This window comes from Fusarium oxysporum, chromosome I (assembly GCF_013085055.1).
Source record: "Fusarium oxysporum Fo47 chromosome I, complete sequence".
NCBI classification, from domain to species: domain Eukaryota; kingdom Fungi; phylum Ascomycota; class Sordariomycetes; order Hypocreales; family Nectriaceae; genus Fusarium; species Fusarium oxysporum.
In genome coordinates, this window is record NC_072840.1 from 3342162 (window position 1) to 3358173 (window position 16012).

Here is a 16012-nt window from a genome sequence, read left to right on the forward strand (position 1 = left end):
GAGCGTGATACCATGACCAGCAGATCGATCAACATTAGACCACGAGCCGCTCAGAGCGCCACCTAATTTCGAGTCAGTGGGGGGAAGAATGATCATCAGGGTTTTTGATAGACAAACCAAGGTCGGTAGTTGCATTTTGCTGTCGATTTTGGTAGCCTTCCGATGTATCCTTGCGTGATAGCGGAAGCTTCGTGGTGTGGTGTAAGGATCGGCAGTTTGCCCTGGTACCTGCTGGATGCGAGTGTTTGACAACAAGAAACTCTCCGTTTATAATGGTAATCTGAAGTTACAAAGTACAACTTACATGAATGTGCATATCAGCTTGTGGCTGGAGAAGTTTGTGCTGCTGCACGACAGACTTCTTAGCGTGAGATGGAGTGGTTCATGCAACAGCCAACATGTGGACTTATCACGACTCAAGGAACTTCTGGCTTGAATACTACGGAGTGTCCAGACGAGAGCACGATAAGAAACTATTCTATGGACTGCTTATAGTGTAAATTCAACATCGTTCGATTATGTTTCCCAGGTTGACTGCCGAGCATTGGCTTTCTATGTACAATAGAGTTTTCAGTCGGCAATAGACAGGAACAAAGGAAATAAAAAGACCCTGAAAAAGAAGATGCCATTTCAATACGGGAACACAGCAGGGAAACACCCTGTAGTTGTTGAGTTCATGCAACTATCTACAAGTGCCTTTACGGAGTACTATTACAAGTTATCAACGGAACGAGAGTCAAATGCCCCGATCAAACACCAAGAATTTAGTTCGCGTCGACAATCTTCACCGCTTGTTTCCTGCGCTATACCGGGGTAGAAGTAATTTTCGTAAAATAAAATAAACGCCAACGGAGGATATCGAGGCTCTCTACGTTGGTTCGTGGATGTTTGCTGTGGGTTAGGCACCTTCTCTTATTTTTGTCCAACAGCTTATTACCTTAGGCTCCCTGTCGAGCACGTGAAGCGCTAGACAAGGGGTAACTCACGACCCCTGGGCCATGAGGCGGTAGAGCTGAAGCAGTAACTGGGAATCATCAAGGTTGTCTTGATATTACACAAGCGAATTGTTTAACAATTGCAGCAACGAGTGCGCCTGCAAGTATGAACGTTTTCATCCATAGAAGAAGAAAAGAAAGAGAAAAGAGTTTCACCTGTTGACAAGTGGCTATTTGCATATGCATAGAATGTTTTGATAGCCGCCACCATGATATAACGGTAACACAATTACGCGCTGTCGAGGAACAATGCTTTTTGAAGGAACGCGGCCAAGGACAGATGATCCCTGAACTTCTATGTTTATTAATCCTGTTTTAGCCTTGTCCATGCCTTGTCCAACCGTTACCTGAGGCATTGACCACAGATTAGTCGATGATAGATCGCTCTCGTTCTTTTAAGTCAATAGATAATAGGCAAGCAGGTGAGATGATGTTTATAAGATGGAGAATAGGGGACCTGAGCTGGTTCTCCTTCTATAAGCGCAAGATGAAATATCGTCAGTGGAAACTGTACTCCGCACCACTCCGAGACAAAGGATTGTCCATTTAAAGCGACCGACAGTTGATATCTGGAAGGTAACATCACCAACATCCACTCCAAGAGTTTGGATGGTCCGAATTGGTCTGAACATGCCGCTCTTTGCGCGGCGCAATCAATCGAATCTGGTCCATCACCTTAATACCCCTGAACGTTTTGGTCATGGTAGCGCCCAGGTTATGGCGCTAGCGCAGGCACTCTACCATCTCTGCCTTTGTCACCACCTTCACCACAAATAACCCCTGGTCGTTTAATTGCAATTGGTTGATTAGCCCGCTCACGTTCTTCAGGCACAGATTGTTTCTTTGCGCAACGGTCTTTGACTGGTCACACCTTCATTGATTGCGATCCAATGCGAACAAAGACATCAAAGGGCCTGGGTCGGCTCTGCTTTCAAGCCTCATCATTCCTCTTGTCCCTCTTCCGAGATCCAATTCGCCCCTCGCATAAGAGATCAGCAAACCAACCAGTTCAATAGCTTTTGGCCAAACACAAAGCCTTGTGGGGAGTTCACGCTTGCGGATCAGGGGTTAGCTCCCTTTTGGCTGGTGAGAGGTCAAGCTAATAGAGCTGTAATTATCGGACCCCTGACCTTAGCTTGGACTATTGTGCATGGTCCCCAGCCATCGTCGCAATTCTCCTCTCTAGTTGCTGGGCTTGTTTTCCATCCATTCTTGCTCCCTTCGCTTCATCCCAGGGGCCAAATTTCACTTCTTCCTCCCTCACACGTTGGTGATTGAGGCCTTATTCCGGTGATAAGACATTAGTATTGCTGCTACTACTGCACTCTACTACCTGAACCTCACTATCGCTTGCTGGTGGCCCCTGGGTCAGCCGTCGATAGGTCGTCGCCTCACTTGTCACACACCCCCACTCCCTTCTTCTCTTTCACACCTCCTATCGCGCGCACACACACCAGCTTCACTCTCTTACCGCCGCGGTTCTACTACCCAGGACCTCACGAACCGTATAGTACGGTACCTTTGGGTGGCTCGTAGCGAGGACCGGTATATCTTCCAAATATGGAACCCGCCCTGGCCTCCGCTCCGGGGTCTGGAGTAACGGAGCCTTCTGCGACTTCTGATACTCGTTCTGATACCAAGACACCTCCTGTCGACGTCCCATCTGCAACATCTGCTACAGCCTCTTCTGTCCCTGCCGATAACTCTATTCCATTATCCTCACCATCAGCCCACCCGCTTCAAATCGAAAAAGAGTCGCATCCACCTTCTCCGAAATCCTCTCCCGCACACGCTCGATCTCAGACAGTAGACGTCCTACCCGGCTCGTCCTCGGTCTCCGGCTCTATTGCGTCGCCTTCCAGTTCCGTCCAGTCTCCCATCGGAGGTCCAATTAAGCGCAAACCTCTGTCATCATCAGCATCAGCATTGGCATTGCGATACTCTGCGTCGGGATCTCCCTTGCCGTCACCTCTGGATCTTGGAAAGCCGAGCCAGAGATTCGCGAGACCTTGTTCAGTCGACAGTCCCACCCTCTACGAGTTCTCTCCTGCGCAACGCGCCGCACCACCAGCTGCCCCGTGAGTCCTCTTTTCAGCTTAATTCTTTGTCCCTTTGTCTCCATGTCTTACACATCCAACTGGACAACCCCTCACTTCCCTCACAGAATCTGTGGCTAACTGGAACTCTTCTGGTAGAGCTCCCGACGCCAACCTGGCGTCCCTTGCCGCGACAACCCCTGGATCACAAAACATTCCAGGACACAGCCCTACCATTTCGAGTTCAGACTTCTCTGACGTCCTGGATGGGTATGATGATCTGATATCAGACTCAAAATCAGACTCTGCACCAGACATTACCTCTGAGACCATCCTTGATGGGAGCGATAGCGACGACGACAAGGGTCAGAAGATTCATTCAATCGACAAAGAAACTGTCATTGTTCCTAAAACCGCCGAGCCAACCGATCGCTCTGAAACAGAGGTTCAAGGAACTCGATCACCTGCATCTGACGATACTATATCAGCCCAGACTCTCGCTCCCGCCCCCATGTTTGTTCCGAAGCCAACACCACCACATCTCAAACTCGACAAGGTCACAATTGACGTTGCGAACTACGACACATCACCGGATGAACCAAATTCCCCCTCAGGCCAAGGAACACCACAGCTAAACAAGCCATTACCCAAGTCGCCGAGCCAGAATTCACCATTTGCTTCTCTCTTCCACTGGGCAGCACCATCACCATCTCCCTCTGCGACGGAATTTTCGTCCACATCATCGCCAATCTCCCCTTCGAAACGCGGCGTGGCCAATGATACCCCCTATTCTACGGTTAGCAACCCTTACTATATTCGCGAAGATTCCTCAAGCGTGACGGATATCTCGAGCTCTCGTAACTCATACTCATCGGTTTTACAGTCCCCTACTTACGCGCAAATCGACGAAATGGAAGATGAATTAAAGGCCATCAGCGCCGAGCTGGCAAGCTCAATCCGGCGCGAGATGGATCTGGAAGACCTAGTAGATCGACTCCAGGAACAAGTCAACAACCCTCAAGCTCCCGGTAAGAGGTCAAGCGATTATTACTCCGACTCGGGTTATAGCTCGGCAAAGATGAGTGAAGCCGAACCGAGTCGAGAGGAACTTGAGAAGATTCAAAGGAGGGCCGAACAAGAGAAGGCTTCCATAAGATTAGAGCTCACAAATAAGCTTCAGGACGAAAGGGGGAAACGAAAAGCGCTCGACCACCAGATCAAAGAGCTTGCCGAAAAAGCATCGCAAATCGACCTGGCGCAATTAAACAGTCAGGATGCCAGTGGTCGACTTAAGGATCTCGAGACTACTTGCGGCGATCTCAGGAGGCGACTATCTGAGGAGCGTGTTGTTAAGAACAACTTTGAGGACCTCATCAACGCCATTAGGGGAGAGCTCCACGAAGCGACCAGTGAGCGAGATAACCTTCGAGACGAAGTTGTTCCTCAACTCAGGGCGCGTGTCGAGGGCCTCGAGATAGAGGCTGCTGAATACTCGAACTTGACCTATGAGTCCTCCAAAATGCAGCAAGAGCTTCATATGCTCAGGAAAGAATATGACAACTTGCGAGGCTCATCGAGGTCCGGGTCTCCGACGCCTTCAATGAACCGCATGTCTCGCGCTATGTCTGGCGGTTTCGGTGGCGGCCTTGCCCGATCAAACTCGGTTGCAACAGGCTCGTTCCGTGGCCAACGACCCTCTGGCCTATCACGGTCTAACAGTGTTAAGAACCTACAGAACGAGTCTAGAGAGGCCCTCTCTGAGCGTCTAAAAGATGTCGAGGCCCAGAGAGACGCCCTCCATAAGGCACTGAAAAATCTACTTGACCGCCAAGAGTTTCAGAACCGCGAAAACGAAAAGAAGATCAGGATGCTACAGAACGAACGAGAGAGGCTCCTCTCAGCATCTCCAAGGAAGGCTGGATTTGAAAGAGAAATCTCAAACCTGCGCATAGAGATCAATGTTCTTCGTCGCCGAGCTGAAGATGCGCTTGAGCAGAAGTGGCAGGTTGAAAGCGGCCTGGGCGGACTGAAGATGGATTTGGACAAGGCCGAAGAGGAGATTTCTTTGCTTCGCAACCTGCTCAAGGAGAAGGACATCCTTATTCCCGAGTCATTCGCACGCTCAAGTGGCTCCAGCAACGCAAGCAGCTCGTTTGGTAACCTGAGTACGCCGGTTACATCTGAGTCGCTTGCTAAGGCTTACAATGAGCTCAAGGCTGCTTATGCTGAATCACTCGAGAGAATCAAGCAGCTCGAGCATGAGACAGTTGGTGATGAGAAGACTCAGCTCGCTGTCGAGCGATTAGAGCGCACTCTGTCCATTGCAGTTTCTGAACGCGATGCCGCCCAACATGAGATTGAAAATCTAAAAAATCAGTATGATACAATGAGCGAATATGAGGTCAAGACAATCGAAAGTGAGCGCGCTCTTGCTGACGAGCTTAACGACTCTGCTCGTCGGGTTGGAGAGCTTGCAACCCAGGTTCAACAACAACTCGCTGCAAATGCTCAACTCCGAGAGCGTCTCTCTAACGCTGTTGTACGAGGCGACAACGATCGCAAGGCTAACTCGGATCGGATCGCTGACCTACAAGTCCGCCTCAAGTCTATGGAAGAGCAACTCATCGCTGCTCAGTCAGCATCTGAAGATCGTGTCAACCGTCATGAGGAGGAGATTGCTGCTATCCGCGAGGCGCATAATGCCCAGCTCCAGCGCATGAGCAACAACACCGGACTCAGCGGCCCTCGATCCCCTAACTTTCAGGCGAACCGCAAGCCTTCGCTCCTCAGCCCCCTATCACCACGATTCCCCGGCTCTCTACGCTCCCCTCGTCTGCCTGAGAAGTCTTTTGAGGACGCCGCCCAGATGGAGGTGCTTCGCAACCGCATTGCTGAGTTGGAGAAGGCACTCGAGGACGCTGAGCAAGAGATGCAGGACGTCGTGGCTAGAATGAGCACTGCTCAGATCGAGGTGCTCAACCTGCAAGATGAGCGAGAGGCCGCTGTCCGCGAGACACGACGCCTACAGAAGCTTCTGGAGCAGGAGCAGATGAAATCCTTTGAGGATAGATTTAAGACGCTTAGTGGCAGCGCCTGAAAGAGAAGGAATGCGAATAATTAAGACCACATGGGTTGGAGTATCATGATGGGAGCACCTTTCACGGTTGGTGCCCATGTTGCATTTAGCGAGACGGAGTTATCTGATTTCACCATCATCATTATTTGGTAATGATTCTCAGCGACCAGGAAACAAAGACTTGGGCACGCATTCTACACGGACTTTGAATAGTCTTGGAGTACTTTATTGGGTACCTATCATCGCGCTCACAGAGGCGTGCATTGGAAAAGGAGCACTGGGGCAACATTTGTGTCGAATATTTGATACTTGTTTTGCATCGAACACAGACCGCAGAAGGACGTGTATTATTGAGTATATATAATGTTTTGTATTCTCGTTTGGCTATGGGTTTGTCGGGGTGCTTGCAACCTGTTGGTTTGTAAGATATTGGAATGAATAACCAGCCGATCAAGTTAACCGTTGTATATCAGTCGAGTTTAATTATAACGCATATTCAAGTACATCAAATCTGTGACGGATGATTGCCTTGCGTTTGTGCATGCTGTTCAATAGTTCTTTGTGTAATTTCAGTGTATAAAACTTCACGCTCCCAAGATTCTGGTGTTTGCTCCTCTACATTGGTTCTGTGGTAGGGACGATTTCTGCCAGAGCTACCTTGTCTCCCAACGTGATTGGAAGTCGCTCTATGCCATCGTGGTCGTGATTGCTGTTGAGCCCATTTACAAACTGACTTGGAAGCTGCCACACACGTTGTTACATTATTCATTACTTTCGGGCCCTGCAGGATATAACGATTTCTAACAAGGCTCATTTCTTTCAACTTGTTGTATTATGTATACCATAACATTTCAGGTCAAAGCATTTTCACTATCCTTTAACCCCGATCCCCGAGTCTTAAATACTGTCCTCAAGCTTGACTGAACGCAATGCTTTCGTTCAAACATCACGCCCTTTACTGGGTCTTGTCACTCTTAACAGTTCCTCTTACCAGCATCCGGAAGCTTCTCTTCGGCCATGAACTCTTTATGGGCTCTATTGACGAGATCGAATTTGCGACTATGTGCCTCTCAATGTATTTTGTTGTACGCCCTGTGTTAGACGGACTTCAAGACTTCCATCGAGAAGTAGAAGTTGGCGTGGCCAAGTGCAGTGGTCTCATCAAGGTGGCTGCTCTCGAAAAGCCCGTCGAGGAGAATAGCATCACGAAAGAAGTTGAATCCAGAAACGGCAATGCGAAAGGAACAAAGCCCAACAAGGGCCGGAAGAAACCCGCCAAAGGTGCAAATGACAAGCCTCGAGCAGTTCATTTTCAGAAGGAGTCAAGCCAAAATGGAAATGCGAAGCTATCCAACGGGAATAGAGCTCTTCAGAACATAGCGGCGGCACAACGACTCCGGAAGAAATCTACTGGTCGATACACTACCACCCAGCAGTCCTTCTTCAACTTGGCCTGGAAGTACCTTGATGTTCTGTATTATATGTCTCTAGGGATTCTGTTCACTCATACAGAGCCTCTATTTGGGTTTGGTGAGTGTGTAGGAAACGATCACCTCCAGTCAGTTGGTCGAGTACTTGTGAGCTTTCTAGTCATAGGCACTCTGGAACCAATCAGACAGAATGTGAGTAGTTGTTATGTCGTTCAACCTCGCTTGTTTGCTAATGAGTTGTTTTTAGCGCTGGGACGTCGAAGTGTCTGGCCTGGGGATGTTCTCCTACTGTTGTGTATTATGCAACGAAGGGCCTGGGCCTTGGACCTCGACATTGATGGGAATTTGTGGCTTGTTGGTCATGGGAATCCTTGTGGAGTGTTCCTTTTATATAAAGCTGCAGTATTGGCCTTGGTGGCCTGGTGTCTGGTTCGCTGATAGCCTCAGTGGTCCCGATATTTTCATTCGTGTTTGGTTACTGGTGCCACTCATTGATATTGCCGAGACTGTAGGTTTCCGAGACGTTCTGAGAGTATAAACTAATGCAAAATCAGATACTGTACGCTATTGCTTCCAAAATCCGCGCAGAATGGTATAAAAAGAGACTTGAGCTTATGAAAAGACCCCTTTAGTACACGAGGGTTGCGCATAAGATCTTTGTCATGGTAGTCGCCTGGCTTCTTTTTACTGTAATTCGGACGGCTTTCTGGCAGCCCCTATTTTTGAAGCAGAACAATGGAGATACCTTCATTGACACGGCGACACCTATCGAGTCGATGCAGACAGGGGATGGTCCGACTTGCGAGAATGCTAAGAGTCTCCTAAGAAACCGCAATATGTCCTAACGATGGCTGAACCAGCTAGTGGAAACGTTGAAAGCGGTCATAACTACGAGGAATCAGGAAGCGTGGTCTCGTTACAAAGACCTAGTCTCTATACAGCGTATGCAGCTCTGTTTTGCACAGATTAAGCAGAATAGGAACTGATAGGTACATGCTCCAATGCCCGAATGTCCGCAATTAGGCATGCTCGCCGTGTAAACGCACTGACTGAAACAAAACGCCGTATCCTAAGCCACGCATTATTGGTAGAGACAGGCCACTCAACTTGAGGCACAAGAGAAACGTCAATGTTGTTGTAATATCTTTCGACAGCCTCGGGAAAGGTAGAAGCTCTCAGACAACTTCGATCTTAGAGTGACCAAAAGAAATCCAAGATAAGTCTAGGATATCCCAGGACTATTTTGGCGAGCTCTTTGAGTAGTTGTTTTTTGGCCTTTTGATCCAGAGTCTTAATGATTCTGACACAGCGAGGCCTGCATAACTATGCATATGCATCTCACCTGGTTACGATTCAGGTTCAAACAGCTCTTTGCATGTGAGCAGGGGCAAGTAATGAGAGTTCGACAGCATGGATTATGACCTGTGATAAGATCCAACAGCATTTATTTTAGATTTTACTAATATTATTCTCATTATCCATATCTTGCTGAGTTTCATCTCATCCAGAACCTCCAAGTGCCGCTGATTCTTGACATGCCAATATCATCTTCTGAGGGGCAGTGCAGAGTCAGATATCATAATTAGCATATTTACAATCCCATCCATGTTCATATGCTTTATCTCGTCTTAAAGTCCGAGGAGATGCTCACAAGGATTCACCATCTAACTTGGCGGAGCCCGTGTGGCCAACAGACAGAACTGAAAGACAGAGCATGATGATGAAACAAGACATATCAAATATCACATCACAATAAGAAACGTGAACATCATGATTCAAGCCACCTTCCAAAGACTGTCGACAGACTCGAGATGTGACATGACGAACTCTGAGCTTTGACGTCTGTGTTCGCTCACCGGAGGTCTATTAAAGCTGGGCGTTCAAGATGAGACCCCCACACCTTGGCTGGACCAATCAAGGTGAAAGTGCTTATCAGAGACCATGGGTGAGCTTCAGTTCAGTGGCTAAGAGGAAGTTTCGTCAGGTGTGACGGTTTGACTCAAGCTGATGATTTCTTTGCTTTTTTTTTTTTCAAGGAGAGGAAGGTCGAGTCCTGTCGTTTATACGCCGGGTGAGTGGATAGTTGTGAAAAGATAACATTGAGTGTAGAGTTATGTAGAACTTCCTTGTAGAGCATCAATCTGCATCTCCGGAGGGAACCAGAGGCAAATAGATCAACATTACATGTAAGCAGTCAGGGGCAGGCTGGGGTCTGGGGATGTCTTATCAGAAGGAAGATCTGGGGTTTTATAGCACTCTTTGCCATTTGTCGTGCGTTTTACATGAGTTTTTGGGAAAGTGAAGCGAGATATCGTAGCAGCGAGAGAAGTCTGATGCCACTACAATGGAGGACTGATATGTGTTCCTGCATATCGAAGCCTTGTCAGGGCTAGAACCGCATAAGTTTGCAATGAATTCCTTACAAGGCGGCATGGCGTGGTCGAAGAGGATTGGAAGGGCTACAGAAGGGAACTGAGTATAAGGGGAAACTCTATGTGAGCTTATGAAGTAAGTTGCAGTGAAAGTGCGCCCGTAGTAATACTTGATACCTTCGTCTGCGGGCAATTCATCTGGATGCTCATTCAGAATACAATTGAGATGAAGGCTGGCGATGAAGATAGGTAGTGTGAGGGTGAGAAGTGAGTGGCGAGGCTTAACTAAGGATAACTCTTCCGCAAGTCAACAAGCGCCCGCTGTACTGGATCGTCTGGCCTGGGGTGACCCCCACTGTATAGTAGTTGACAGAATAATTCAGTCTTGAACCGCCAGATTGATATGTGTGGCTACTCAATCTATTTCGTCACCTCCCACTCTAGGTCAGAGTCGAATTGCCTCGCCCCGAAAAAACGTCACGGCGGTACCGGTAGTCTCGAGACCCTTTTCGCGTCGTCGTCTCCTCCTCCATATTTTCCCTCTTAACCAAAAGCCCACGGAGTCAGACCAGATACTCTAACTCGGTATATTACGTCGTCCCAGGGGTTGCACAGCCAAGCTCACCTCCAGGGATCTCTTATCTCTCTCCCGCCTGAACCGGAATCGCGCCCTTTTTCTCTCACATTCTCAATCTCAGCCGTGCACACTCTCAACACCAATTGCACCCCCTGCCTGGATCTCTTATCTTTTGAGTCTCTTCCTCCCTTCTTCCTACTTTACTGTTGGCCCAGAATGTCACTATCACGTCCGCTGTCACGCAGTGCAACCTCCTTGACCTTGTCACATCATCCCTCTTTATCGAAGTTGGCATTTCTATTTCTATATCACTCCTCCCAAGTCAGAACCGGCGTCATGGCTATGGGAGGCGATGGTGATGCTCGAGGAGCAACGCAGCTCAAGTATAACGGTACAGGCGCAACAGGTGCTAATCCGCTCAATATGGATGTCAATATCTGGTACGAGGTGAGTTGTCTATCTCCGTCTCTCATTCTCTCCTCTTTGGTCCTCACTCTGTTCACTTTCTATTTCTCTTGATCTCTCAGTCTTCTCATCTTTCTCTCACTCAAAAAAAAAAGAGTCTGAGAAAGTCCTTTGAGACAGGCAGTGGGTCATGTTGAATAGTGGCCCCTCCAATATCTTGAACGCCCGCAAGCTGACATTTTGCGCCCGCAGCCTGGTGATATCGCCTGGATGCTCTCGGCCACAGCTCTAGTGCTGTTAATGATTCCTGGCGTTGGGTAAGTCTTCTTTGGCGCTGTTCAATTGGATCATTGATCTCATTTGCTGATGTTTGTGTCCAAAGCTTCTTCTATTCAGGTCTCGCCCGTCGCAAATCGGCTCTTTCGCTTATATGGCTCTCAGTAATGAGCGCCGCAGTGACAACTTTCCAATGGTTCTTCTGGGGCTTCTCTCTCACGTTCTCGCATACGGCCGGCCCGTTTATCGGTGACCTTGCCAACTTTGGCTTCCGCGATGTCCTGGCCCGGCCCTCGGTTGGTTCCGCACATCTCCCCGATATGCTCTTCGCCGTTTACCAGGGCATGTTCTCCGCCCTAACTGTCGCTCTCGCTACCGGTGCCGTCGCCGAGCGTGGCCGCATGCTCCCCTGTATTATCTTCATCTTCGTGTGGGCCACTGTCGTGTACGACCCCATCGCCTGCTGGACCTGGAACCCCAATGGCTGGTCCAACAAGATGGGCGGCCTCGATTTTGCTGGAGGTACCCCTGTGCACATCGCTTCTGGAAGCGCTGCTCTGGCTTATTCCATGATGCTGGGCAAGCGTAGTGGCCATGGAACGCATGAGCTCAACTATCGCCCTCACAATGCTACTCATATCGTGACGGGAACGGTCTTCCTCTGGGTTGGATGGTTTGGCTTCAACGCCGGCTCTGCCCTCTCTGCTAACCTTCGTGGCGTAATGGCCGCCGTCGTAACTAACCTTGCTGCTTGTGTCGGTGGCATGACCTGGTGTCTCTTGGACTATCGTCTGGAGAGGAAGTTCTCCACTGTCGGCTTTTGCTCTGGTGTTGTTGCCGGTCTCGTCTGCATCACTCCTGGCTCTGGTGAGCAGGTCATAATCTTTCAAAACCGGCGTGAGCTAACATCAGTCTAGGTTACGTCCCCCCATGGGCTGCTGTCATCTTTGGTGTTGTCGGCGCTGCTGGCTCTAACTATGCTACCAAGGTGAAGTTCCTCCTTGGAATTGATGATGCACTCGACATCTTCGCCGTCCACGGCATTGGTGGTTTGATCGGCAATATCTGCACCGCCTTCTTCGCCACCCCAAGCATCGCTGCTCTCGACGGCTACTCTCGCATCAAGGGCGGTTGGGTCGAACGTCACTGGGCGCAGATGGGTTATCAACTGGCCGATTCTATCTGTGGAGGCCTATACTCATTCGTCGTCACTTGCATCATCCTATTCCTCATGAACCTCATTCCCGGTCTGCGTCTTCGAGTCGATTCGGATGCCGAAGTTCAGGGTATTGACGATGCCGAGATTGGAGAGTTCGCATACGACTACGTTGAGCTTACTCGTGAAGTCGTCAGCGATATCGACAACGAGTCCGGAAGCCGATACTCGGCTGATCCTACGGCTTTCCACCATTATGAAAAAAACCACATCCCTATGATTGATGCTCGCATGTTTGGTGGCCAGCCCGCGCATGCCCCTGTGACGTTTCCACAGTGAGGTTGCTTATGACAGGCGGGACGGCTATATGTATTGAGTCAAATTGTACGCATCGAACGGCGCCATGGGTTTGGAATTGTTGAGTTATAGATACCCCGGTTCTTGAACCGATTTTATTGGATGATTTAGTTGTATAGTACATGGTTTCATTGTTGTATCAGCCTGGGTAGACACTTCAGTATAAAAAACAAAAGGCATATTTTTCCATCCACAGATCCCTTTAGTCTCCGCGATGCACCATGACAATGGGACTTTTCCATTCACGATTATCCTTGTTAATTAGCGGGTCGGACCGTGATTCAGCACTGAAGCCTGGCGGTTTTTAGCGGCTCATGCACGAGACTGGCCAATCAGGCGAAACAATTGTCTTTGATCTTGGCAACCTCTTGAGTCTTGAATGCACCATGAACATTGAACATATCCTCTTGGACTTATAGCAGTCTGAACATCTAAATCTGTACACTACTATAACACATAGGCTCACATGACTAGCGATATCTCACGGCAGTCATCAGTCAGGAATTTTGGGGTATGATCGAAAGTCTGCCTTTTAAGTCGCGTTTCATTGCGCAAGTCTCCCAGGCATAAACAAACTCCGGAACCTCACCATGACTTCCCTGCAAGAGAAGACAGCTTTCTTCGATCAGCTAAAGCCGCTCTATAGCGATGATGAGCTTGACACGGACCAACAAAAAGAAAGGATGCGCTCTCGGAGGTTCTTCGCCGTCAAAACACGCCCCAAACCACCAGCGAAGGAATCTGTCGTGCTTGACCTAACTAACGGTGAAGCTCAAAAGTCGAGAGTGACACCTAGAAGGGTCACTTCACTCCCAACGCCAGCACCTGCTGATAGAACAAAGATCATCAAAGGCACCCCAATGACTGCAATCGGCCAAAAGACCAGGCTCGGCACGCTCATGAATCAACGCAGCGCTGGGGCTATTCTAGTCGATGATACACCTATCCCTGACTCTACAAGGCAGACACAGAGAACACTCCCTAGGAGCGGGTCTACACCTTTGTTCCCGTCGGGACGAAATCTTGGACAAATAGTGGGCGACTCGCCTTCCCCAAGCTTGGCAATGAAAAAGCGAAAGCGTGAAAGTACGATCAAACTCAGGCCAGAGAGCGAACAGATATTCAAAGGACTCACTTTCCATTACGTTCCTGATGACGATGTTGCACCAGCTCGTCGATTACGTATCGCAAAGGCGCGCGAGTTTGGTGCAACATGGGTACGGACTCCACGCATTGCTACTCATATTGTTGTTGAGAAACACATACAGTACAAGGATATCGAGAGCGTATTGAAGAATACGAACAGAAACCTCCCGCCTAGAGTCGTCAACGAAGAATATCCCATTGACTGCATCCAATTCAAAGCGCTGCTTCAATGCAGCCAAAAGAAGTATCGGCTTATAGGCCAACCGATAGTCCAGGAAGAGGATAACTCACCACCTGTCCCATCAAGCTCCGGGGAGTCTAATGAGTCTTTGCAAGTGAAACCGCATCATAGGAATTCGAAGAAGTGGGATTTTGTTCCTCTCACAGGAACACCTGAAAGGAGCGAAGAGTCTCCTCATCACAGTCAAGTTGCCGAGACTCCTATCCTGATTGATTCTCAGCCAGTTGTGCTTGATCTTCAGGGGATGGCCTCATCTCATCATACGGCTAGTGAAAGACCTACGATTTCCCGACAAAATTCCCCGATATTTGTTCAAGAACCTAGTGGCTCAATGCAGCGCCCAGATGAAGATCGCCATAAGGACGAGCTATCTGAGTACATCAAGATAATGTCGGAGTATAAGGACCTCCCGTTAGATGCGGATGATGATGATGTCCAGACGGTTACGGAAATGGGAGACCTGGAATCCGAAGAACAATCCCTTTCAGGCTCAGAAGATGAACGGGCCAACAAACGAAGGTCACGAAGAAAGACTAGATCTGATCGCAAGGACATTGCTTTCGAAGATCGATTCTCATGCAACTCCGCCGGGGTGAAAGATGCCAAGGCGGGGAATCCAAATTCGCGCACAATCGAGGTTCTCCAATCTATGGCTGATTACTATACCCGGGTGAACGATCACTGGCGAACAACCGCCTATCGAAAAGTCATCAGCACCCTAAAGCGTCAAGAGACGAAAATCACGACAGCCGAGGAGGCAGAAAGACTACCCAGTGTGGGACCGCGTCTGGCGCAGAAGATTGAGGAAATCGTCGCTACAGATAGGCTCCAGCAACTTGAGTACGCCCAGAAAGAGCCGATGGACGAGGCACTCCAATTGTTCCTTGGAATTTATGGTGTTGGAAACAGTCAGGCCCAGCAATGGTTGGCTCAAGGATTCCGGACGTTGGACGACTTGAAAACGAATGCGAAACTCTCACCAAACCAGCTCGTAGGCATCGAGCACTATGATGATCTCAATACCAGGATTCCGCGTCGTGAGATTGAGGCCTTAGGCGCTATTGTGAGAAGAGGTGCTCAGCGTGTCGATCCTCAGGTTGAGTTGATCATTGGGGGGAGTTATCGAAGAGGAGCAGAAACGTCAGGTGATATCGATTTCATCATCACCAAGTCGAATACCGAGTCATCGGCTGAACTTAGGCCTTTCCTTGATAGTCTTGTCCAACGCCTCGAAGCTGAAGACTTCCTTGTGGCACGGCTCGCGTCATCACGATCTGCCAGCGACGGAAGTAAATGGCATGGATGCTGTGTACTCCCTAAGATCAGTGGCTTCAACAAGGAGTATTACAGACCCGTATGGCGCCGCATTGACTTTCTCCTGGTTCCTGAATCAGAGATGGGTGCGGCCCTGATCTATTTCACTGGCAATGACATCTTTAATCGCAGCATGCGACTATTGGCTTCCAAGAAGGGAATGCGACTGAACCAACGGGGTTTATACAAGGATGTGATGCGAGGCCCGCAACGGGTCAAGGTCACGGAGGGAGAGCTAGTTGAGGGACGAAATGAAAGAAAGATCTTTGATATTCTGGGGGTCAAGTGGAGAGAGCCTCATGAGCGGTGGTGTTGAGGATCCAACCAGTGATTAGTAGAGGGATTATACCCAAAATTTTCTTGATCATTCTTCGCTGGATGGACGGCGGTCAATTCGTTTAATAAAGTATAACAGCGGAGGCGTCTCAAAACATAACAGAGCCTCACGGTTTCATTTTTGGTCTGCCGAGGTCAAAGTGGAGGATTTTCGGGATGAACCAAGGGTACCTGAATAGCGTGGAGTTTAGGGGTCAGAAAATGGAGATGAGGTCCATACGCATAAGATCGATTTTGAAGCATTCTATGAAGGCATTGAAAATGAGATATAGACTATACGTACCTAGTCGTCCCA

General features: G+C 49.0%; 4 protein-coding genes across 4 annotated transcripts; all 4 read left to right on the forward strand.

Moving 5' to 3' along the window:
• Nucleotides 1–2555: 2555 nt before the first annotated feature.
• FOBCDRAFT_283833 (uncharacterized protein) lies at nucleotides 2556–6591 on the forward strand (the record flags this gene model as incomplete). Its single annotated transcript, XM_031182155.3, has 2 exons — nucleotides 2556–3073; nucleotides 3191–6591. The coding sequence occupies 2 exons, from the start codon at nucleotides 2556–2558 to the stop codon at nucleotides 6126–6128; spliced, it is 3456 nt and encodes a 1151-aa protein (XP_031042923.2). The 3' UTR covers nucleotides 6129–6591.
• A 445-nt stretch (nucleotides 6592–7036) lies between these two features.
• FOBCDRAFT_314142 (uncharacterized protein) lies at nucleotides 7037–8483 on the forward strand (the record flags this gene model as incomplete). Its single annotated transcript, XM_031182157.3, has 3 exons — nucleotides 7037–7729; nucleotides 7785–8045; nucleotides 8092–8483. The coding sequence occupies 3 exons, from the start codon at nucleotides 7037–7039 to the stop codon at nucleotides 8167–8169; spliced, it is 1032 nt and encodes a 343-aa protein (XP_031042925.2). The 3' UTR covers nucleotides 8170–8483.
• Nucleotides 8484–10398: 1915 nt separating this feature from the next.
• FOBCDRAFT_211850 (ammonium transporter AmtB-like domain-containing protein) lies at nucleotides 10399–12869 on the forward strand. The gene is made up of 4 exons (XM_031182160.3): nucleotides 10399–10933; nucleotides 11144–11208; nucleotides 11274–12034; nucleotides 12085–12869. Exons 1-4 carry the CDS (start codon nucleotides 10703–10705, stop codon nucleotides 12660–12662), a joined length of 1635 nt encoding a protein of 544 aa, XP_031042928.3. The 5' UTR covers nucleotides 10399–10702; the 3' UTR covers nucleotides 12663–12869.
• A 197-nt stretch (nucleotides 12870–13066) lies between these two features.
• On the forward strand, nucleotides 13067–15965 carry FOBCDRAFT_211851 (uncharacterized protein). Its single transcript, XM_031182164.3, has one exon. The coding sequence runs from the start codon at nucleotides 13271–13273 to the stop codon at nucleotides 15695–15697; it is 2427 nt and encodes an 808-aa protein (XP_031042932.2). The 5' UTR covers nucleotides 13067–13270; the 3' UTR covers nucleotides 15698–15965.
• The last annotated feature ends 47 nt before the right edge of the window (nucleotides 15966–16012 follow it).